The following is a 24,357-nucleotide window of genomic DNA, read 5'->3' as shown; positions in this document are numbered from 1 at the left end:
TCAGTAACTACTTCAATATTTTCCCTGCTAAATTTGACATTTAAGGACATATTATCACTTTCTGATGGCTGATAAGTCGCTGAAGGGAAAAATTAGTGACAGCCAGATATGGAATCTTTCCCCTCTGTAAATGGAGGCCGCACTTGGATCATGTACCCGAACATGTAGAACTTTAAGTTTTTATTTTCACATTAAGACTTTGTTTGCAGTTTGTTTACGCTTTAGAAGCACACTTACCCCCCTTAAAAGCGATAGGAAATTAGTCCCCCCTTTTCAGACGTCTATTTTTCGTGCAATTTCCAGGTTCGTTTGCATACGTTAGCGTACCTAAATTACACGAAAAATAGATGTCTGAACAGGGGGTACTACTTTCCTTTCTCTTTAAAGAGGGTAAGTGTGATTCTAAAGCGTAAACAAACTGTGTAATTTAGGTACGCTAACGTGTGCAAACGAACCTGGAAATTGCACGAAATATAGACGTCTGAAAAAAGGGGGACACATTTTCTATCGCTTTAAAGAGGGTGAGTGTTCTTCTAAAGGGAAATTGAACTACAAATAAAGTCTAAATGTGAAAATAAAATCTTGACAAAGTTCTACATATTCGGGTACTTGATCCAAGTGTGGCCTTTATTTACAGAGGTAGTCCTGTAAATTTGACCACATTTACTGGGCAAGTACGTGCATACATGTATTTTCATGCAGAAGACCTGAGGAAAAAATCGGATGCGATGGTGCAGAAAGCATGAAGTGCGTGTGTAATTTTTTGAAAGGTTGGTGGTCATTTATTTTTAGAATTAGAGACACTGTGGGAAGGCCCCATGTGCCTTTTCTAAAACTTAGTAAACTTTTTTAGTGTGTGTTTTTTTTTTACATATCGGGATCAGTGGCACAAGCCCACAACCAAATTGACCATCATTGATCATTAACGTTATAGATCATATTGCCCATATATGTAGTGACTAGTGACGAACCAATTTATTTCGAGAGCAGTATCTTACCTATAGAAAATGGCGCTTAAAACTTAAGGAGGGGAACAAGGTTGATATAAACAAATGTTATTTTTTTATTGATATAAAAAAACTCAGCCATTTTGCTTCATTTTTAAGTGGTTTAATTGGATGTAGTACTCGTACTCGGTACTCGTACTTAAGTACTATGAGTTCTTGTTTCAGAGTAGCCTACTCGCACTCGTACTTGTACCCGAATGTCAAAGTACTGAGTCGTACTCGAAATGACAGTACGCGTACTCGGACAGCAAAGTACTCGTACCGAAATTGTACTCCATCATCATTACTCGAAGAAAAAAATGGTATAGCCTGACTTACCACGGCCTTATTTACTTGATACTTTCAGTTTGAAATGGTTGATTGGTTTGCGGAGAAATCGAAGTTTCCTGATTTTTCTCTGTGCGCGTCCGGACAAACGTATAATTGTTAGCCGTGCGTGGGTGTGTATATCATCTGACACGACGTGGGCCAATTACGCACATGACACCTAAACCATTTGCCCTAGGCCGTATTCGGAAAAAGAAGTACTCATACTCGTACTCGTACTCGGAATACAAGTACTCGTACTCGGAAGTACTCGTACTCGGAAGTACTTATACTCGTACTTGGATGTACAAGTAATCGTACTCAAAGACCTGCACTTGTGTTCGGAATTACAAGTATTCGTAGGCCTACTCGTACTCGATAACCTAAGAACTCATCAGTACTCAGTACTCGGGAAAAAAGTACCCGACTACAACACTCGGTTTGAAATGCACTAAACCTTTTCAAAGTGAAACTGTTGTTTTTTAAAGTCTAAAAGTAATCAATAAAATGTTGCACATAATCCAAGTCTAGTTATTTGGTACTATGCTTTACGGTTACCTACAGTGATTGTTGTGAAATCCTCTGAAATGATGTTGACAACTGAAAATGGCCCAAAGCCACGTATGTTTCAGCCGCTCATTTAGCATGCGTGCATGCGCACTCAAAATATGAAATATTGATAATCAGCATGGATGTTTGCAGTCCCAGTTTGACCCACTGAAGTATCGGTCAGCATCACGCTCGAAGTACTTTGATAATTTTTTTTCCCACGTGGACAGGAACTGAAGGAAATCAAAGACACCTTTGCAAACCTTAACGTAGAAAAAAACAGATAGTATTTGAAGCAATGATGTCTTGTAGTGCAAAAGTATTGGGTCACCAATTCAAAACAGGCGACAGTTTAGGGGATAATTTTTTAGGGTTTTTTTTCGTTGAAAGTAACGTTATTGTGCATGTACACTGTACACGGACCATGGATCTGACCCGTAAACATGGCTAGCCATGCCACGCATACTCGATTTGTAATCTTTCGACGCGTTGGAAATGTAAACATTTAACTGAAACGATTTACCATTGGCTGGTTCCCGCCCCTGAAATGCAGTTTAGTACGATCATAGAGGGCACTGGAGACCAGTCTATTTGTGCAAGAAGCTTTCAAAATGGATTTACTCGAAAAATGACGATTTTATACGTCTGCAGGTTTGTTTAAAAATACATCAAATCACCTTTGAATGAAGAACATCTATCATCCTTTTAGATGGTTTTACGGCTAATCTAAGGTAAACCCGGCAAATTTACCAAATGTGTTAACCAAACTCAAAAGCGAACGATGTTTTTCTGTTTCATTTTGTACGATCTTTGTCCATATTTTTTTTTTCAATATTATTTTTGAAACAGTTTTTAGCGCCGTTACCACACTGCAGAGAAAAGTTATATCTTTGTTCACTTTGTCTACTGATACATTTTGGTTAGAATCATCTTTTAAGTACGTTCGAGAAGAATATATTTTAAGACATAAAAACCAGACAATCGTTCCGTGCGTCGTCTGCTACCGCTGTTTGCATGCCGACGACGCGGACGAACCGATTGCGCATGCGTGAGAAAAAAACTAAATGCACGAACAGTCTATGAGGCTGAAATGTACGTGAATCGTAAACAAACATCAGTGGTGTTACTAGGGCGTGCAGTGCTTGGCCCAACTCAACGGGCTAGAGGTCTTAAAAGCAAAATCGTGACACTCATCGAAGCAAAAATTGAGACGGCGAAAATGTATTAACGGGACAAAAATACTGCAATGGGCAAACAAAACCGTGCAGGCTCTGCGCCTCCAAACAATATCTGAGGGAAACATGGACAGCCCATACTAAAACGACGTATTTTTTCTTAAAGTCCTTTTTTTTTAAAATATTTGTAAACGCATTTCTCTTTATATATATACAGTGATTGTACCAAATATCGATACAAAATTAACATCTTCGAAATTCAGGTTCATCAATTGTAAATATTTTGGAATATTCGGCTGTGCAAAATCATCAGCCTCATTAGGCATATGCAAGACTATCTATGATATCTCAACTCGTGATAGTTGCAGATTTAGACAAATTGAATTGTTAAAAAAAAATGTAGATATGAGCTTATACTATCTTAAGTTGAAGTATGAAACTAAGACCTTCTTGGTGAAATACGGCATTTGAAGTGTGATGTGTTGACGCACCTTGTATTGGCGAGTTGTCAGCCCTCCTCAACGAGTCCCGTATCCTTCAGAGACTGGTCCCAACCACCGTGCACCTTATCCCGAAGCAAATCTTAACGTTAGTGCCTCTGTTCCCTTGCAAGTCAGAACACCGGTGTTTTGGCGGATCCCATGCATTCATGGCAAGCTTCTGTGGGTGAGAGAATCTGCAATGTGACTTGGTCATGGCTTCGCGATCTCTTATAACCGTGAACTTTTGGAGTGATATTGTTCGCAATCCAGACGCCTGAACATTTTGCATCACAGGCCCCTCCTCCGACGCGTTCGATGGAGTGATTTCATTCGTTGTCTGACGAATGTTTTGCATAAATTGGCTATTAATAGTAATATCGCCTAATAAGGGCATGAAATCGAGCCACAGGTTGCAAAGGCATGTCTTTTTGGAGACTTGCCAAATAGGAATAGCATTCGGCATGACACTTGCTAGTTGCTACTTCGCCTGTTTGCTAGAGATCAAAGATTGAACGGCGCTATCTCATATCTGGTAGAGATAAGGCCAAACAAAAATACCTTTGGTTCCAGTCACCCGACCGACCCTATTTTTGAAAGTGAAATAAGGGGTGTTGAAATTACCCATTGGTATATGCCTACATCGTGCTACTATTGAACCTGAACAAAGTTTGATATAATTTGCTGTGTTTAAATTACCCATTTGTAATATTCCTACATTGGGAATGATGCTTACCCATGCATGTTACTTTGAAGTTTTCTCGAAGGCTCTGAGGGATAATATTTATGATAATACTTTGAACACCCCCGTTAAAAGCTAAAATGTTGGCCTAAAAGTACTGTAATACATGCAAAATTGCACTTTCTTATCAGGTTCAGTGAGTGCGCAAATGTTGGCAATGATATATGTTGGCACCATGCTTCCCCTATTGTAAATCTACAGACTTGAATTGTCAGTCACCTAAATGAATATTATTAGGCTTACTCTTTTCGTCCGTCAAAATGTCTGTAGCCGAAGAAATTATGTCAGTCACAAACTGACGATTCTTGGCCCTACTACTATATTGGCCCTAGTTCTATGAGTATAAATACCAATTTCCCATGTTCGGTAGAAGCGCAATGTGGGAATATTGAGATTTGGTATTAATTTTAACAATCCTTATCTATGGCAAATTGCATCACAATAGTCCGTAATTCCCAATTTGCCTAGGTTCTGTAGCAGGGCAGTGTAGGAATATTGCCAACCGGTACTTTGAATAGCACTTATGTATAGCAAAATTTCATCTCAATTGCCAGTAATTCCCACTTTGCCCAAGTTCTGTAGTAGGGCAATATGGGAATCCTACCAATATTACCAAAATTGAACGCAATTCCTTCTTACGATAAAACGGGTGCATACCAATGTTCCCTCAATACCGATGTTCCCCAATACCGATGTTCCCCAAAATCTTTACCATATAACCCTAATCCTAACCCTTACCCTAACCCTTATCCTAAGGATTTCGGGGAACATCGGTATTGGGTAGACCCCCGATAAAACATGTCTCAAAATGGTTACATCTCTATATAGTCTGCCGTCCCGTTGGTCCGACGTCCCGTCACGGTTGGTCTCACGCCTTGTTGGTCCCGCGTCCCGTTGGTCTCACAGGACTTGGCATGCATGTCCTGTGCACGTCCCGTTGGCCCCACATCTCATTGGTCCGATGAAACATAATGAGTGCGTTCGATTACAGACGAATGGGACGTCGGACCAATGGGACGTTGGACCAATGTACGTCCAAGAGCCAGGGGTCATTTATTTTTTGGATATGACCAAGTGTTTAGTGGGTATTTTTTGGAAAGGTTAGACCTTGGAGAATTCGAATTGGCTAGTCTTATGGTTACCTGGCGGGGGACCTGGATACCAGGAGCAGATAGGTGACGTCACGTGAGCCGTGATTAGGACATGCAACCGCCGTCGGGTCGAAAATGGACTGTTTACGCAGAACGTACTAACCCGTTGGCTGTTGTATGTCGTACTCAACAATGCACAACACTGAGAAGAAAACGGGCCTTGTTAACGTTTTATTACCGTTTTAAATGATTTCCTATTAATAGACGAGCATTAGGAGGAGATGTGTGAGTACTATGACCTGCATATTCGAGCATTTGATCGCGCCAATGTGGGTGTTTGTTGCCTTTTGAGACCACAGATAAAACATTATAGACACCAAAATTCCTCAACTTTAAGGCACACTTAACTTTGAAATTAAACTTTCAACCCACAACAAACAAACACAAGATGTGGAAGGTTTATTCAGTGACCAAATTGGGTTGGCTTTCTCTTCTAAATCTTGTACAGGCGGATTCATTGAAATTGCTTAAAGGATCGAATTCTACAGAACTTGTTGGCCATCTGGCCGTCTCTGTGATTTGGTATTGCATCCCCTTCAATACCTCCCAATGCTACCATGATAGAGGACCTGGATAGTCACTGCACAACCCTCCTCACCAGCTGATGACAAAAACTTGTGCCTACTGAGCCTTCAACAAAGGTGCTCTGGCACATTGAGGAAATGGAGTACTGAAACATCTCATGAATGTGGATAATAGAGAGACCAAAAACCTCCCTCGCGGAAGGGATAAGTTTCCATTTAGGAACAGAGATAGTTGATGTTCTGGCTCTACTAAAACATCCTGCTTTTATGTCATTTTTGTGTGGCTCTGGAGTGGCAGCTATTTCAATCGCCTCTGGAGTCGCAGCTTCTTCAATCGCTGGGGAAGGAGAGGTCATATTTACTGCCCTTGGCCCTCATTTGACTTGGAGTTGCTGGCGCCCTCGAAGTATGGGGCAAGATGCAAAAGTTACGTACAAAAGTCCTAATCCTGTTGACGCTTCTTAACAAAAAACATGGTGACTGTAAGGTTTTGTGGAACATCCTGATACATCCATGCCATGTGGGTTATTAATGGAGCAAATTAATAAACTGAGCTCAAGGTGGCCTTATTTTGTATCCAAGGGCGGATCGGGGGGAGGCGCAACAGGTGTAATAAAGTGACGTTGCAATAAAGGCAGGCACTGCGTACACGGCCACTACTTTTTTCCAAACAAATAATTTGGTTAAAGTGGTCAGAAAATTGCCTCAGGTCGCACCAAAGAACATTTACAATCAAAAAAACTTTCGGATCGGCCCCGAACCCCATTTCGTAATTTTGGACCCCCTTTTGAGGTGACCAAATTCCCCCCCCCCAAAAAAAAAAGATGTGTTCTGGATCCGCCCTTGTTTGTATCATAGCGTACCACAAGTTGAATTCGTATCCAGAACCACCTCCACGTATCCATAAGATGAGCCAATTCGAATTTCCATAGGTGTACACCTTCTAACAAAATATCCATTAAACATTTTTGTCATTTCTTTTGTAGATTCATTTCAAGTAAGTTAATCAGGTTGTGAAAGGTTGTTGCTAAGGATGATGCGGTTGTTAGGTAACAAACATGAGAGGTGAGATATCTATTACAATTGACCAGGGATCTTTTTTTTTTGAAGTTAATTGTGTTTTTAAGTGAACTCATTTGTTTTGTCAGTGCCGCGCATTAGCCATATTTTTCACTTTCTTGTGTGACGGTCGCGTATTTGCTTTAGGTATAAAGACACAACATTAAGACTAGCCAATTGGAATATACTAAAATGTAACCCTCCAAAATACCACAAACACGTGGTTATTTCTACTGTAGATTCGTATTCGTATAAGACTAGCCAATTCCAATTCCCCAAGATATAATGTTCCAAAAATACCCACTAAACACTTGGTCATTTCCAAAAAATAAACGACCCCTGACTCTTGGACCAAGACGTCCCCCTCAAAATCACCTCAAAACATTTGAATGGGGATCACTTCATTCAACGTATATCGTTCGTCTATTCCTTCCCCCATGCATGTATAATTGGCTCCAGAAAAATTCCTTATAACAAAAACAACTTCACAAATGGGCAGTTATTTTGAGAATCGAAGAGTACTTACTTGAGTTATGATTATGGGTAAAAAACTTGAGTCTATAACATTGTGGGACACCAGTTGGTATTTAGCAGACTTGTAGTGTCTCGATTCGAAAGACTCGACTCTACTTCAGTCTCGAAACCAAAACAACTTGACCCTAAACAGTAGAAATTTCAGTTACTTGTCTTTACTGAGTTTTGGATAGAGGCAATTTGAAAGCAGTTACAACAATTTTAACATAAAGTATCACAAACATAACTGAAAGGACTGTTTTGGCAAAACGGTGTATTTTGAGCAAGCATATCCAAACGCACTATTATTGCACTTCTACAATGCGTATAACATACTGCCCATAACACGGCAAATGGTGTGTCTTGTATTGTTACGCCTTTTGCCTTGTCACATCAGGTCACATCTAGCACAAAAAGGGGAAACAACACTGAACGGATTTTCAACTAAAAAAAACTCACTCTGTTTTTATTTCACATACAAAAGCCAGCCAGCCGCCCTGCTACTCAAAACACATCAACTTATATAATCCCAGCATACATTCTGAGCGAAAAATGCATACAATTTTAACGTTACCCAACCCTGGAATCTAGCCAAGCCCTACCCCGTAAGTGAACAAAAGAACCCACTTAAGCAACCTATTTATACATGATATGGGTTCTAAATCTGAATCTGAATCTGATAAGGTGTTGTCCAACACTCACTGCGTTGCTCTGCAACAGTTTAAAGGGTTGTGAATGCGCAAGTTATGTTTAATAAGTGCTTTTGGCCTTGAATGACGATTGTTCTAGTCTGTTGCTATGATGTGGAAAGATAAACTATTCCAGTGAATCGGGCTATAGATTGTATTCTGAATGTCTTGGGAATAACGTGATTCGGAGGGACAATTTGGCACTAATTGACAGAGCTTTGATTTACTGATAAGGCCCCAAAAATTATCGGTCTCTGTCAGACTAAAGTTCCGGAATTGATGCAGCGACGCGTTTTTTTTTTTTTTTTTGGTGTTTTTTTCCCAAGCTTGAATAGTACAGACAAGGTGGGTACTAATTTGTTTGATTGTGTCCTCATTATACATTGATGCCCTCCATAATTTGCCTTGGTGCCCTTTATCATTTGCCTTGGTGCAATTTCCCCATTCCTTGGTGCTCCTTGGTACACAAATTTGAGGAGGTGCAGCAATAGAGGGCGCTGTTGTACCGATGTTCCCCAATACCGATGTTCCCCAAAATCTTTACCATATAACCCTAATCCTAACCCTTACCCTAACCCTTATCCTAAGGATTTCGGGGAACATCGGTATTGGGTAGACCCCCGATAAAACATGTCTCAAAATGGTTACATCTCTATATAGTCTGCCGTCCCGTTAGTCCGACGTCCCGTCACGGTTGGTCTCACGCCTTGTTGGTCCCGCGTCCCGTTGGTCTCACAGGACTTGGCATGCATGTCCTGTGCACGTCCCGTTGGCCCCACATCTCATTGGTCCGATGAAACATAATGAGTGCGTTCGATTACAGACGAATGGGACGTCGGACCAATGGGACGTTGGACCAATGTACGTCCAAGAGCCAGGGGTCATTTATTTTTTGGATATGACCAAGTGTTTAGTGGGTATTTTTTGGAAAGGTTAGACCTTGGAGAATTCGAATTGGCTAGTCTTATGGTTACCTGGCGGGGGACCTGGATACCAGGAGCAGATAGGTGACGTCACGTGAGCCGTGATTAGGACATGCAACCGCCGTCGGGTCGAAAATGGACTGTTTACGCAGAACGTACTAACCCGTTGGCTGTTGTATGTCGTACTCAACAATGCACAACACTGAGAAGAATACGGGCCTTGTTAACGTTTTATTACCGTTTTAAATGATTTCCTATTAATAGACGAGCATTAGGAGGAGATGTGTGAGTACTATGACCAGCATATTCGAGCATTTGATCGCGCCAATGTGGGTGTTTGTTGCCTTTTGAGACCACAGATAAAACATTATAGACACCAAAATTCCTCAACTTTAAGGCACACTTAACTTTGAAATTAAACTTTCAACCCACAACAAACAAACACAAGATGTGGAAGGTTTATTCAGTGACCAAATTGGGTTGGCTTTCTCTTCTAAATCTTGTACAGGCGGATTCATTGAAATTGCTTAAAGGATCGAATTCTACAGAACTTGTTGGCCATCTGGCCGTCTCTGTGATTTGGTATTGCATCCCCTTCAATCCCTCCCAATGCTACCTTGATAGAGGACCTGGATAGTCACTGCACAACCCTCCTCACCAGCTGATGACAAAAACTTGTGCCTACTGAGCCTTCAACAAAGGTGCTCTGGCGCATTGAGGAATGGAGTACTGAAACATCTCATGAATGTGGATAATAGAGAGACCAAAAACCTCCCTCGCGGAAGGGATAAGTTTCCATTTAGGAACAGAGATAGTTGATGTTCTGGCTCTACTAAAACATCCTGCTTTTATGTCATTTTTGTGTGGCTCTGAAAATTTTAACGTTACCCAACCCTGGAATCTAGCCAAGCCCTACCCCGTAAGTGAACAAAAGAACCCACTTAAGCAACCTATTTATACATGATATGGGTTCTAAACCTGAATCTGAATCTGATAAGGTGTTGTCCAACACTCACTGCGTTGCTCTGCAACAGTTTAAAGGGTTGTGAATGCGCAAGTTATGTTTAATAAGTGCTTTTGGCCTTGAATGACGATTGTTCTAGTCTGTTGCTATGATGTGGAAAGATAAACTATTCCAGTGAATCGGGCTATAGATTGTATTCTGAATGTCTTGGGAATAACGTGATTCGGAGGGACAATTTGGCACTAATTGACAGAGCTTTGATTCACTGATAAGGCCCCAAAAAATTATCGGTCTCTGTCAGACTAAAGTTCCGGAATTGATGCAGCGACGCGGTTTTTTTTTTGGTGTTTTTTTTTTCCCAAGCTTGAATAGTACAGACAAGGTGGGTACTAATTTGTTTGATTGTGTCCTCATTATACATTGATGCCCTCCATAATTTGCCTTGGTGCCCTTTATCATTTGCCTTGGTGCAATTTCCCCATTCCTTGGTGCTCCTTGGTACACAAATTTGAGGAGGTGCAGCAATAGAGGGCGCTGTTGTAGCTTCCGTGTCAATTTGAAGAAAAAAAAAGTTGACGCGCATGATTAAAATCGACGCGCGTGCTGACCAGAGACCGAGTATTTTTTTTTTGGCCTAAGGTGGAGAAATAAAAATTGTGTACAAGTAAAATAAAAATTGTATTTTTTTTTATTCCTCCATTTGCTGATATCAGCTGGGCAAACTCCAATATTTTGGTGTTTTCCCTTGTTAATGATTAAAGCGTTGACGCACATCAACGAGAATTATCTTGATAATGCCTTTATCGCAATGTACGTCAGTACCAACCTGGCTTCTGCGATTCACAGAGGTCCCATTCAGGGGAATTAAGTTTTATAAAGTTCTATAAATCAGGAGTAATTTAATAGGTACCTCAATGTTGAGAAGGTTTTTATATTGCCCTTTGTACATTATTATCCAAGACTAAAATACAAACAATATCTCAAACTGGTGGATACTCTACCCTAATAACCTTAGGTTCACTCATTTATGGCAACAATTCATAATTTTTGTTTGCCGCTACTATAACCTTTTGCATCGACGACTACCCATAGCCTGAATTTGTGTCAAAACATGTGTGGGCCTAGGTGTAAATCAAGGATTTTCTACTGTTCCTCTTCCTAATTCCTTGGTGCGTGTTTATGGTATAAATCGAGGCAAACATGTGGAGGGCCATCGAGTAATTGAGGACAGGAGTCAAATCGAGGACAACGTCGATTAGAAAACGTGTACAAAACCACTATGAGTTGTTGTCCGTAATCCTCATTCCTTTCTTTGTACTTAACTTTTTAGCAACAGATTTCATTGGTTTTGTACACGAATTTCTATCGCGGACAATCGGTAAATTGTGGACGCTTTGTTTGTACCCCAACCCTTTTGTCTTAGGTCCACGATTGCCGGTGTTTACATACTCACCCATCCACCTACTGTGGACATTCCTTTGTTTTCATGTAGTTAAAAAAACTGGGGAAAAAACTTATTTATCTCACAATTATGACAACTCTTTCAACTCATTATTTAATTCTTAAAATTAATGTGGCCTGACGTTGCGAACTTAGCAAGTTCTTCTTCAGAGGCTAAAACAGAAATGACAGAGATACATACATTAACATGGGGATGCACACAAACATGCAGGGCTGAAAGAAGAAACACAAAAGGAGGATTAGGAGGGAAAGGTGTGGAAAGATGCAGGGGAGGGTGGATGAGAGAACAAAGAAACAAAGGGAGATGGCAAACCACAAGGGGTCTGGTGTAAACAGGGGAGGGACCAGAAAGGGGAAGGATCAAAGGTCACAGGGAGTGGGAACGGACAAAAGAGTGTGAGAGTGAAGGGATGATGCGGGGGGGGGGGGACAGTATAGAGGTGGAAAGGGATGAAAGATGGTGGGAGATGTGTTAACACAAACAAGGAAGACCAGATGGATTATCTGTAACAGAGGACAATGGAGGAAGAAAAGGATTAATCATTTCCAAGTTGGATGTTGAGACCATGTGGTTGAATAGTTCGAAGACGATTCATCCACACCTTCTCTCTGCTGAGGCGAACTGACTCTTTGCGATGGCCAAGAGATTCAATGCCCTGCAAAATCATATGATTTTGCAGGGCATTGAATCTCTTGGCCATCGCAAAGAGTCAGTTCGCCTCAGCAGAGAGAAGGTGTGGATGAATCGTCTTCGAACTATTCAACCACATGGTCTCAACATCCAACTTGGAAATGATTAATCCTTTTCTTCCTCCATTGTCCTCTGTTACAGATAATCCATCTGGTCTTCCTTGTTTGTGTTAACACATCTCCCACCATCTTTCATCCCTTTCCACCTCTATACTGTCCCCCCCCCGCATCATCCCTTCACTCTCACACTCTTTTGTCCGTTCCCACTCCCTGTGACCTTTGATCCTTCCCCTTTCTGGTCCCTCCCCTGTTTACACCAGACCCCTTGTGGTTTGCCATCTCCCTTTGTTTCTTTGTTCTCTCATCCACCCTCCCCTGCATCTTTCCACACCTTTCCCTCCTAATCCTCCTTTTGTGTTTCTTCTTTCAGCCCTGCATGTTTGTGTGCACCCCCATGTTAATGTATGTATCTCTGTCATTTCTGTTTTAGCCTCTGAAGAAGAACTTGCTAAGTTCGCAACGTCAGGCCACATTAATTTTAAGATTTATATATTTCAGGTCCATCCAGTCAGTAAGCAGTTTGCAGCAGTTTTACTTTTTTTCATTATTTAATTATGATTTCAAAACAACGCAACTCCACGAAGGCTGCCTAATGCAATCGATATGTGAGCTCGGTAAAAACGACGCATATTAGCAGTTGTGTGTAAGTATTCAATACTATATACGACTAAAAGTATGTTAAAGCCAAAAAATAAGTTTCCGGTTTCTGGTACGGAGCTTGCCCTTAAAGTGGTGCGGCGACGCTGGTTTTGTTTTTCCCCCTCTTTTTTTCCCTTCAAATGTCGGCTGCCTATTATGTTGCAGATGACGTTCGATCCCCTTAAAACTCCACAAAACATATACTTCAGGACGGAGCTCGAGGTGACATCAGTAAGGCCACAAGGCTTGGAAATTCTACACCCACTGACAACTTCGACCGACACGAACATTTTTTGGGGGAAATTTGGATAGTCAAGACAAAAATCAGAAAAAAACACACGGTAAAGTCGGGCCATACACTACATCGACATCGTGCATGAGCTGCCAGGCTGAGTCTGCTCCTTTACATATTGCGCTATTTAAAAAGCGTTCACACATTCCAGATACACGACCGTCACTCCCTCAGTCTGGCTGCCAGACGCACAATTCCAATATGACAACACCGTCGGCAAAAGGTGCGGACTAAATTTAGTGCAAAACTTATGGGAGCCCAGAGAGGCCATATAAAGCTTTTAATCGATCATAAACCCCATATTAAAATACTTTAAAATTGTTCAGCAGCAGGATTCCAGTTAAAGCATTGAGTCAGTTGGCGGTTATGAGATATCATCTTACATTAAAGAGGTTGTGGAATGCTCGAAGATATTATTCATAAATAATTGTTTTTAATAAAAACAGGAATCGTGTATGCTACTGTGCATCGGGAGTCCTGTTTATTACGTCACGATTTACTGTGTTTTGTTTGCTGCCCGCAACGACGACTTTTACACAGTTGCACGTTCGGGTCGAAACTGGACCTGAAAAACAGCTCTCAAAAGTACCCTTTGTACTCATTTCATGACAGAAACAATAGTCGTTTTTATTTCATCACACATTAGGCTACATATACCCGAAAAATGACGGAAATGTCTTCGAGCATTCCACAACCTCTTTAAAAAAACGACGCGCATGGCTAGGGCGATGTGCGCATACCAGAAACGGGATACTTGTGAAACATCCTGATAAATGCATCCCATGTGGGTTATTAATGGAGCGAATCAATAAACTGAGCTCAAGGTGGCCTCATTCTGCTTACAAAGGCGGATCGAGGGGGGCGCAACAGGGGTCATTCCCCCAGGTTTTTTATTATGTTTTTTAAGTAACGTTGCAAGAAAGGCAGGCCCTGTGTACACGGCCACTATTCTTTAGAACAAAAAAAAACTTCTACAAACAAAATTGAAAAAAAGAAATTGTGAGCCCCCCCAGCCAAATACTAGATGAACCCCTTTCATACTAGAAGAATCCCACACGACTTCTACATCCGGTGCTCAGACAAGGTTGAGAGACTTCACTTGGGTAGAATATTCAAAATGTGTGGCCAATCTGTATTAAGTGTGAATGGTACCGTGCATTTTCTGTTTGTATTCTATGCGATCTGGTTGATTTCAACATGGGTTGTAAGGCGATAGTTAAAAATAAAATGTCTAAAGTGTGCTTAAGTTTGGAAGAGACCGCGCCACTTAAAAGTGTGACTCCTTTTCTGTTTCAGTTAGTGCTGGTCCCACAGGACCTACCCATCTCACTGACTTCCTTCACTGATTGGCTGACTGACTCACTGGCACTTACGATTTATTAATTGATTCATTCCATTTCTTTACCCAAGGTATGCCCAAACAGTTAAAAAAAAACTGGTTTTCATTAGGGCCCTGCATACATAACAAATATTACATAATGTTAAGTAAAGTTAAAGTCTGAAGTAAGAGTACAATGGTGAAACATACGAAGAGCATTAACAATTGCAAATACAAGTACATGCATCTCAGAAATATTATATTAAAAACTTTAATTGAATGTTTAGACATGTTGCCGTGGTGCATAACAAGCACATCCTCTTTTACAGCATCATTATCTATATCTTCAAAAGATTGAAAATTAATTGAACGGCCCTTTGTATTAGGCGTTTTCCTTTTATGTAGACCATAAACAAGAAAGATGTAGACCATAAACAAAAAAGTTGTCTCTTATTTGAGCTGTAAGACACCACAGGCTTTTATGAGCTGTGGTTGGAAGCTGAAAATGACATCCGTTGTAGTTTGAGTTTGAAACAAATTAAAACAAGAAATCAGTGGCTTTGAGTTTACACTATCATTTTTTTTGAACATACAAATTAAGATCCCAGTTACAGTAATTTCTTAAGTTGGCCTAGTTGTTGGCTGGTGGAGAGAGGCAGTGCCATCATATTGGCACAGCGGTAATTTACTCGCCTTCCACCGCTGTGAGCCGGGTTCGAATCCTGCCTGGGCCAATATTTGGATTAGGTTTTTCTGTCCCTACCTGATTCTGTGGGTTTCCCCAGGATGTCACTTATTTTACTCCAACCTCTAACAATGTAATTTCTTCTCATTGTCTTCTACCTAAGGGTTTCTTTAGGCTTGCGAGCTGCAGTGCCTAGAGCGCTTTTGAGGAATCATTTTACTCTTATGTTTAAATGAAATATCAAGTTTACAATTGTCTATTTGGGCTTCTTTCATATTCATAATGAAACTATACCACGAGAACAATAAGTTTCCAACTTCAGCGTTTAAAAATATTATATTACAAAAACAGTCAGATTTTGTACTTTATTTCCGTGCTTGAAACTAAAACTAAAGTGTGCAATACTGTGTTTAACACCATGTTTAAGCTACAGGTGAGAATGCCATCCCCTATATGAGATGAGATGATATGTATAAACACCGATGGACAACATTTAAGATTAATTTTGGAAGGTGCCATTCCGTTAAAAAAAAACACTGGAATTTCTGTGGCCTTTCCACATAAATGTATGGATTTGGGAAATTATTCTAATATTGTTGGCAAATTTGGTAAAACTGTTGTTTACTTTCATAAGCAATAGTGTTATCATATCAGGAGTATAATAACGTATCCTATTTTACTCTCATGCTTTACAGTGAAATGTTATAAAAATACAACACTCTGTTTACTTGCATGGTTACACAATTTTGTATGTGTCATTTTCTCACTTTACACTTTACAACAAAGTTGTCAGCAATACAGCACATTGTATTTCTTTATAATTGAAATTTCACGAGAACAATTATTTGTTTGCGCTACTTTTGTGTGCTAAACAATACCAGGAATACAATAATTTTCTCATATCTACTTTCAAGTTCATTAATTAACGGTCATGTTATTTATACATGTGTGAACGAAAAATACGAAAACAATAATTTTCCTACTTCAACGCTTAATAGTATGATATTAGAAAAAAAAAACACTTTGCTCATGTTTTAATGTAACACCACGTACCACATACCACATACGTTTCCTTTGTGTAAAAACGAATATCAGGAGTACAGTAATTAACCTACTTAACATTCAAATTCAGCAATGCATCAGCAATACAGTAGTTTCTTTGCGTTTTACTTGCATAGTTTATATCAAATATCACAAGTACAAAAATGTGTTTTATAACTCTAACATTGTACATGTACACAAAACTTTCCAGTGCAACAATAATTGTCCTATTTTACTTCAACGTTCAACAATATGACATCAGAATATCATGTTGTTAAATTTGTTTTGCGTTAATTTTGTACAAAAATTCCGGAATTCGATAATGTTTCCACTCTTTTTCAAGTTCAACAGTGTGATATCAGTAACGCAGTACCTTGTGCTCAACGGTCATTTTTTTTAAATGAAATATCACGAGGACAACAGTTTGATTTTTACTACTTTTATGTACAAACTATACCAGGAGAACAATACATTTTATATTTTATGTTCACGTTTAACAATGCAGTTGGAGATGATCTATAATTTGCATACTTGCATTTTCCCCCCAATTTATTATCAGGTGTACAAAAGTATTGTGCAGTTCACTTTATGCTCGACAATGCAATACAGCAACAATACGGCACTTGTTTGTACTGAACGCTCATGCTTGTAAAAAAAAACCCACAATATCAGAACTCAAGAAAGGAGAACACAACATTTTTCTCAAAATGTTACTTAACTGATTCATATTTAACAATGCAGTATCAGGAGATATATACATATTATTGGTTCAATATTAAATTATTTATTTTTTTGCATTGTTAAATGTATTAATAGGTACACAACAGTGTGTTATTTCATTTTTAACAACTTAAATGTACAGCAACGTGTGTAGTAATCTTGTATCATCTAAAAAGTACAACAATTCATTTCCATTACTTTCATAGTACACAATGCAATATTAAGTTTAATGATAATCATTACTTCAACTCAGTTCTTTCTTCTTTCTTTTATTTCATTATACTCTACTTTTATTCACCGTGCAAGAATATGATATCAGACGTGAATTTCTCTGACGGCTCCAAACCAAGTATTGTTTCGTTCAACGTTTTGTTGTCTATCAGCAAAACCCATTTTTTTGTACCGGTACTTTTATTTTGCGCGTGCACCCATTCAATCGTTAACTTGTTTTTTTGTTGTTGTATGAAGTATGCAAACTTTTCCTGCGATCAACCCCCGGTATCATTCCCACGCTTAGTCGTGTGTCAAACAATAGAACTCAACACGTGGAATGACGCGTTTACACATTGCGTCGAGCAGGTATAATATACCGCTTGCAGATGTGCTCGATAATCGACGGTCGAAGGCGCGCGACGCCATGTTGTGGGACAAGCGTATACATTTGGGTCGAGTTATATAGATGCAGGTCATGGTTATTGAAGCTGACACTCTTGTAGAGATAAGGTTTACTTGAGTAAAAAGAGATCGGATATGATCGAGATTCTGTAGAGACCAGAACAGTCAAAGCGAGAGAGCGAGAGAGTATGTGTTAAAAATGAAACAAGCTTGACGTGTATCGATCGATGACATGATACAGGGAATCTGATACATCGAAAAAATTCAGTTACGAATTGTCAGTTTTGTGCCAAAATTGTCCGTGCCGAAATTCAACAGCCCTGATTAAACTTCAGTCTGGTATAGCAGCACCCATCCTGTAGCCATTGCAAGCGAGACCCAAGTCCAGTAACCGTATGTTGATTGATGAATTGCATTATAAGAAGTGAATGTAATGATAAGATTTGAGTAAAATGCAAGATAATTATCTCTCTGGTCCTTTTTGAAAAGAGGCTCACAGTTGTAAGATCGTTTTTATACTGAAGACTGATTTGCAATTTTAACTGTTATAAAATGAATGTTCAAATCTTGCCAGCGTATTGTGTTTGTGGTAAAAGAATTTGGAGACCGTATGCTGTCCAAAAACTGATCAGATTGAGTCTACAACTTGTATTGGTTTAATTATTGTATTTCATTCAGATTGCCACCCTGTCCCACACCACTCTGTAGCCAGATAACTGACCCGTGCAAGAGCCAGTGAAGTGAAGTGAGTCACACCAGAGCCAGCGACGTGTAGTGAGTCGTGCCAGAGCCAGTGACTTGTAGTGAGTCGCCTAGAACCAGTGAGGTGTAGTGAGTTATGCCAGAGCCATTGAGGTGTAGTGAGTCGTGCCAGAGCCAGTGAGGTGTAGTGAGTCGCCTAGAACCAGTGAGGTGTAGTGAGTCATGCCAGGGCCGTTGAGGTGTAGTGAGTTGTGCCAGAGCCAGTGAGGTGTAGTGAGTCGTGCCAGAGCCAGTGAGGTGAAGTGAGTCGTGCCAGAGCCAGTGAGGTGTAGTGAGTCGTGCCAGAGCCAGTGAGGTGTAGTGAGTCGTGCCAGAGCCAGTGGGGTGAAGTGAGTCGTGCCAGAGCCAGTGAGGTGAAGTGAGTCGTGCCAGAGCCAGTGAGGTGTAGTGAGTCATGCCAGAGCCAGTGCGGTGTAGTGAGTCATGCCAGAGCCAGTGAGGTGTAGTGAGCCGTGCCAGAGCCATTGAGGTGTAGTGAGTCGTGCCAGAGCCAGTGAGGTGTAGTGAGTCGCCTAGAACCAGTGAGGTGTAGTGAGTCATGCCAGGGCCATTGAGGTGTAGTGAGTCGTGCCAGAGCCATTGAGGTGTAGTGAGTTGTGCCAGAGCCAGTGAGGTGTAGTGAGTCGTGCCAGAGCCAGTGAGGTGTATTGAGTCATGCCAGAGCCAGTGAGGTGTAGTGAGTCGTGCCAGAGCCAGTGGGGTGTAGTGAGTCGTGCCAGAGCCAGTGGGGTGTAGTGAGCCGTGGCAGAGCCAGTGAGGTGTAGTGAGTCGTGGCAGAGCCAGTGAGGTGTAGTGAGTTGTGGCAGAGCCAGCGAGGTGTAGTGAGTCGCCTAGAACCATTGAGGTGTAGTGAGTCGTGCCAGAGCTATTGAGGTGAAGTGAGTCGTGCAAGAGCCAGTGAGGTGTAGTGAGTCTTGCCAGAGCCTGTGAGGTGTAGCGAGTCGTGCCAGAGCCAGTGCGGTACAGAGAGTCGTGCCAGAGCCAGTGGGATGTAGTGGGTCGTGCTAGAGCCAGTGATCAAGTGTAGTGAGTCGTGCCAGAGCCATTGAGGTGAAGTGAGACGAAGGCCTACCGCTACTCATAAGGTGTGAGTGCCCGTGAGTGATGGCTGCACTCTGAAGACTGCCTGGCAAATCCATATAGTGGGGACCAGACTGTAGTTTATTGTCGACCCATATAAAAGCTTCATCAAATTGAGTAAATACAGAATTTTAAACCTGGGTTATAACTGGTGTATTTTTGTTTTGTAAAGACTAAGACAGATAAGTATAAATCGAGTATTTTGATAATCTTTGGAAAGAATACGAATGCCGATATATATATATATATATATCTATATATATATATATATATATATATATATATATATATATATATATATATATATATATCCAATGAAATCGTCTTCTATCACAATTCACAGTGCTCGATACATCTCTGTAGAGCTATAACATGCAATAAATTCAGAATATTCTCTTTCTGAACAGACTGTTTCGTACCATAAGGCACTCATCAGCTGATGAATTTATTGCATATATATATATATATATATATATATATATATATATTTATATCTATCTATCTATCTATCTATCTATCTATCTATCTATCTATCTATCTATCTATCTATCTATCTATCTATCTATCTATCTATCTATCTATCTATCTATCTATCTATCTATCTATCTATCTATCTATCTATCTATCTATCTATCTATCTATCTATCTATCTATCTATCTATCTATCTATCTATCTATCTATCTATCTATCTATCTATCTATCTATCTATCTATCTATCTATCTATCTATCTATCTATCTATCTATCTATCTATCTATCTATCTATCTATCTATCTATCTATCTATCTATCTATCTATCTATCTATATATATATATATATATATATATATATATATATATATATATATATCCAATGAAATCGTCTTCTATCACAATTCACAGTGCTCGATACATCTCTGTAGATGAACTTAAAGGTAACGATCGAAGCCAACAAGGCAACAGTAAACTTCCTTGACATCACATTAGACCTGCGAACGGGAGGGTACAAGCCATACATGAAACCAGGTAATATACCTCTCTATGTACATGTCCAGTCAAACCATCCACCCGCCGTCATCAAACAGATACCAGAGGGAATCAACAAGCGACTCTCCAACATCTCGTCGAGCAAGGAGGCATTCGAGAAAGCTGCCCCGGCCTACCAGGAGGCTCTGCAAAAAAGCGGGCACAAGTATCGACTGACGTACACACCGGGCAATAACACCAGGAAAAGGACTAGAAAAAGGGAGGTGACATGGTACAACCCGCCATACAACAAGAACGTACGTACCAACATTGGAAAGAAATTCCTTCAGATAATAGACAAATGCTTCCCCAAGGAACATAAGCTTCACAAAGTGCTCAACCGGAACACAGTAAAGTTATCGTACAGCTGCATGCCGAACATGAAGGCAACGATCCAGTCAATCAACAAACGGAAGGTAAAACAGGAGGACGACGTCGGTGGTAGAACATGCAGTTGTCCCCGCAATGCCGAATGCCCGCTGAACGGGGAGTGCCTCAGCAAGAACATAGTGTACCAGGCCACCGTCACGAGCGAAGGCAGGAAGGAGGCATACGTCGGGCTGACGTCCACAACCTTCAAGGCGAGACTGGCGAACCACAAGCAGTCATTCAGATCCGAGAGCAAGAGGGCGCAAACAGAGCTAAGTAAACATATATGGGACTTAAAGGACGAAGGGAAAGACTATGAAATCAAATGGGACATTGTTCTGAAAGCACTGCCATACTCTAACGTAAACAAGAGATGCAATTTGTGTATAGCAGAGAAGTACATAATCATATGTAGGCCAGATCTAGGTACACTGAATAAGAGAAGCGAAATCGTCTCCAAGTGCAGGCATCGAGACAGATGTGTTCTTACTTCAGTGACGTAAACGCGTACTAACTTCAATGACGTAACGCGCGTAACGCGTGCGCGCGCTTGATTCGAAATAAGGTAAGATGCTACTTGTATTCTATTTTTCGTCATTCTGCTGATGAGTGCCTTATGGTACGAAACAGTCTGTTCAGAAAGAGAATATTCTGAATTTATTGCATGTTTATAGCTCTACAGAGATGTATCGAGCACTGTGAATTGTGATAGAAGACGATTTCATTGGATATATATATATATATATATATCTGTAGGCCAGATCTAGTTACACTGAATAAGAGAAGCGAAATCGTCTCCAAGTGCAGGCATCGAGACAGATGTGTTCTTACTTCAGTGACGTAAACGCGTACTAACTTCAATGACGTAACGCGCGTAACGCGTGCGCGCGCTTGATTCGAAATAAGGTAAGATGCTACTTGTATTCTATTTTTCGTCATTCTGCTGATGAGTGCCTTATGGTACGAAACAGTCTGTTCAGAAAGAGAATATTCTGAATTTATTGCATATATATATATATATATATATATATATATATATATATATATATATATATATATATATATATATATATATATATATATATATATATATATATATATATATATATATATATATATATATATATATATATATATATATATATATATATATATATATAAATGTAAAACGAATGTTATAATCATACGCAAAGCTCCAGGTCTATTCCACATGTGTGTTTATATCTGTGATAGTATATGCAATGTACATATATCTGTAAATACATGTTAGTTCAAACAGACGTCAGAAGTGCTTTTCTTTTGATTGATTTTTGTTTGAACTTCTTCAGAAAGGAATTCCATGGAAACAAGGTGAAGGTCATAGGTCATGTGCATATGAGTGTTGTAATGGTGACCACACTTCATACATTCCGTTCGTGGCACCAGTAATGTACGTATCGCGCGCACAACTTTGCCCAAAAAAGAGGAAGCAGTCCCGCGTATGCAATCACAACCTTGTAGTCTTGCATCATTTGTTGTTTCCGTTGGAATTCCGCTCAGAGTACAATGATCATGGCATATTTGATCGTATATTGTGTTTTGTATACCACTCGCACCGACTGGGACATATCTGACACATTTTGAATCTGCACAGACTGTTCTAGGATGTTCTAGCTCCACACGCTTCAGGTCAAATCCAGAAAACTTCATGGCTTTCAAGCTGTCCATATCTCTGTCGTCCAGGTCAATTTGTTTCATAACCTCATTGCCTTCATGTACATTTTGTTGGATTGTCTTGGTCACTTCTGCCATGGGTTTGCTCATGGCCAAGATGATTCTTCGTGACTCATTCAAACTCAAAGTATTCCGAATTTGGTGAGGCCCCAAAGAGCTGATGTGCTCAAATAGCTTCTTGGTTTGTTCAACAGACTTGTTCCAGCTTTTAGCATAAGCGTCTATCTCCTCTTGGCTGAATTCCACTCCGTTTTTTACACAAGCCAAAAAGCGGAAAGGCTCGTTATCAAAACAGAAGTAGTTGCTTGGAGTAGCTTGAATTCCAACCTGTTTGTTCCTGAGCTCTCTGTTGAGGGTAGGCAAGGTATCTCCAGGCTGGTAGAATGTAGCTCGAGCATTGGTGAAGCAAAATACAATATTGTCTTTGGCTGACGAATGCAGATGAGCCAAGAGTTCTTGGATGCAAAAGCGGAACATTACTGTTAGACGTGAATTGTTTGGCTTGAGAAGTATGCACACAGCATGAATCTCCTCGTAGTAGGTAAGATGCGATAGTATATTGTCAAAGTTTTTCCGATCTTGTTCTATACCTTCACTAGCTCCTATTCCTGGTGTATCAATCAAGCGAACGATGTCCCCTCCTACGTTAAAGACATAGGAACGTGGGTCTTTGGTTGCAGATTCTCCTTCTTCCATGTTCTCATTTGTGTCACTTTCCCCAACCATTATCTTCGTTTCCTCCCCGTCCTGTGTAAAGGTGAAGCTGGACGGTATTAAAACCTGGAATTCCTTGGCATTCATAGCTTCCTCAAGACCATCATAATAAAGGTAGTTAATAAAACCGTTGATCCACGTAGATTTTCCAACGCCAGTCTCACCCAGTATCAAAATGTTTTTCTCCTTCCAGGCCCGAAGATTTGACAGCTCCGCAGAGAGAATATCGTGTTGACACTCGATGTATATCATGCCGTGATCCTTCTCATTACAACGCCAGAGTGATTCGTTGGGGTCAGATTGTCCGCATTTGCAGTAAAACAGTTTAGCTTCTATGCCATATTCAACCAACTCCCTGCAGTTGTAACACTTCCAAGTGACAGGGTCGCCTGAACATTGACCATTTCCGCCCAAAGCATTTGGGCATCTTATCTGGACATATGCTCGGTTGTGTGGGCGTATTTGCTTGTGAACTGGTCTTATGATTTTTATCAGACACATCTCAGAGTCTTTGCCTTCTTTGGCGTACAGGTCTACCGATGTTAGAAAATCCTTTTCAAAGCTACGAATGGTTGTCTTATTTTCGCCAGACGGCCAAATATCCTCTCTTAGGTTTTGGTCCACAACAATGAATTTGTAGTCCTCATCATGAGCATGTGTTGTTTGTAGTCGCACAAAGAGTCATGCATTCGTTCCATGAACAGAACATAGGACTTTTTTACAAAACGATTTTTGGGGGGTAAGATTTCAAGCTTATTTTGTCCATGAGCAGTCAGGCAAATGATAATTTCAATACAAAATGCAATTCTTTAAATGTATGCATTTTGAAGAGACTTCACATTACCCATGAGGAAATAATCATGACATCACCTCAATTTTAACCTATATCAGGGCCTGTCTTTGTACATACCAAGTTTCAACCCAATCGGTCTTGCATTGTTTATATGTCCTTAGAAAATGCACATTTAAGATTATGTTACATAAACCATGACATCATAACGACGTCACAGGTCTCATGACAACACGAGACGTCAGATGACCCCCAACTACATCATGATGACATTATGACGTCATATTGTCCAACGGACGACTTGACATTTTCAGTTGTCAAT

At 40.3% G+C, this 24,357-nt stretch overlaps 1 protein-coding gene across 1 annotated transcript in view; it reads right to left on the bottom strand.

Moving 5' to 3' along the window:
- LOC119730705 overlaps positions 1 to 23,497 on the bottom strand; it is a 31,857-nt gene extending 8,360 nt beyond the window's left edge. The window contains exon 1 of the mRNA XM_038203710.1: positions 22,405 to 23,497. Within this exon, the coding sequence (XP_038059638.1) occupies positions 22,405 to 23,497 (1,093 nt within the window). The remainder of the gene's footprint in view (positions 1 to 22,404) is intronic.
- Positions 23,498 to 24,357: the final 860 nt, after the last annotated feature.

This window comes from Patiria miniata, unplaced genomic scaffold (genome assembly GCF_015706575.1).
Source record: "Patiria miniata isolate m_02_andy unplaced genomic scaffold, ASM1570657v1 HiC_scaffold_1, whole genome shotgun sequence".
Classification (NCBI taxonomy): Eukaryota; Metazoa; Echinodermata; class Asteroidea; order Valvatida; family Asterinidae; genus Patiria; species Patiria miniata.
The sequence above is the reverse complement of the archived record's forward strand: the minus strand, read 5'-3'. Positions and strand labels throughout refer to the sequence as shown.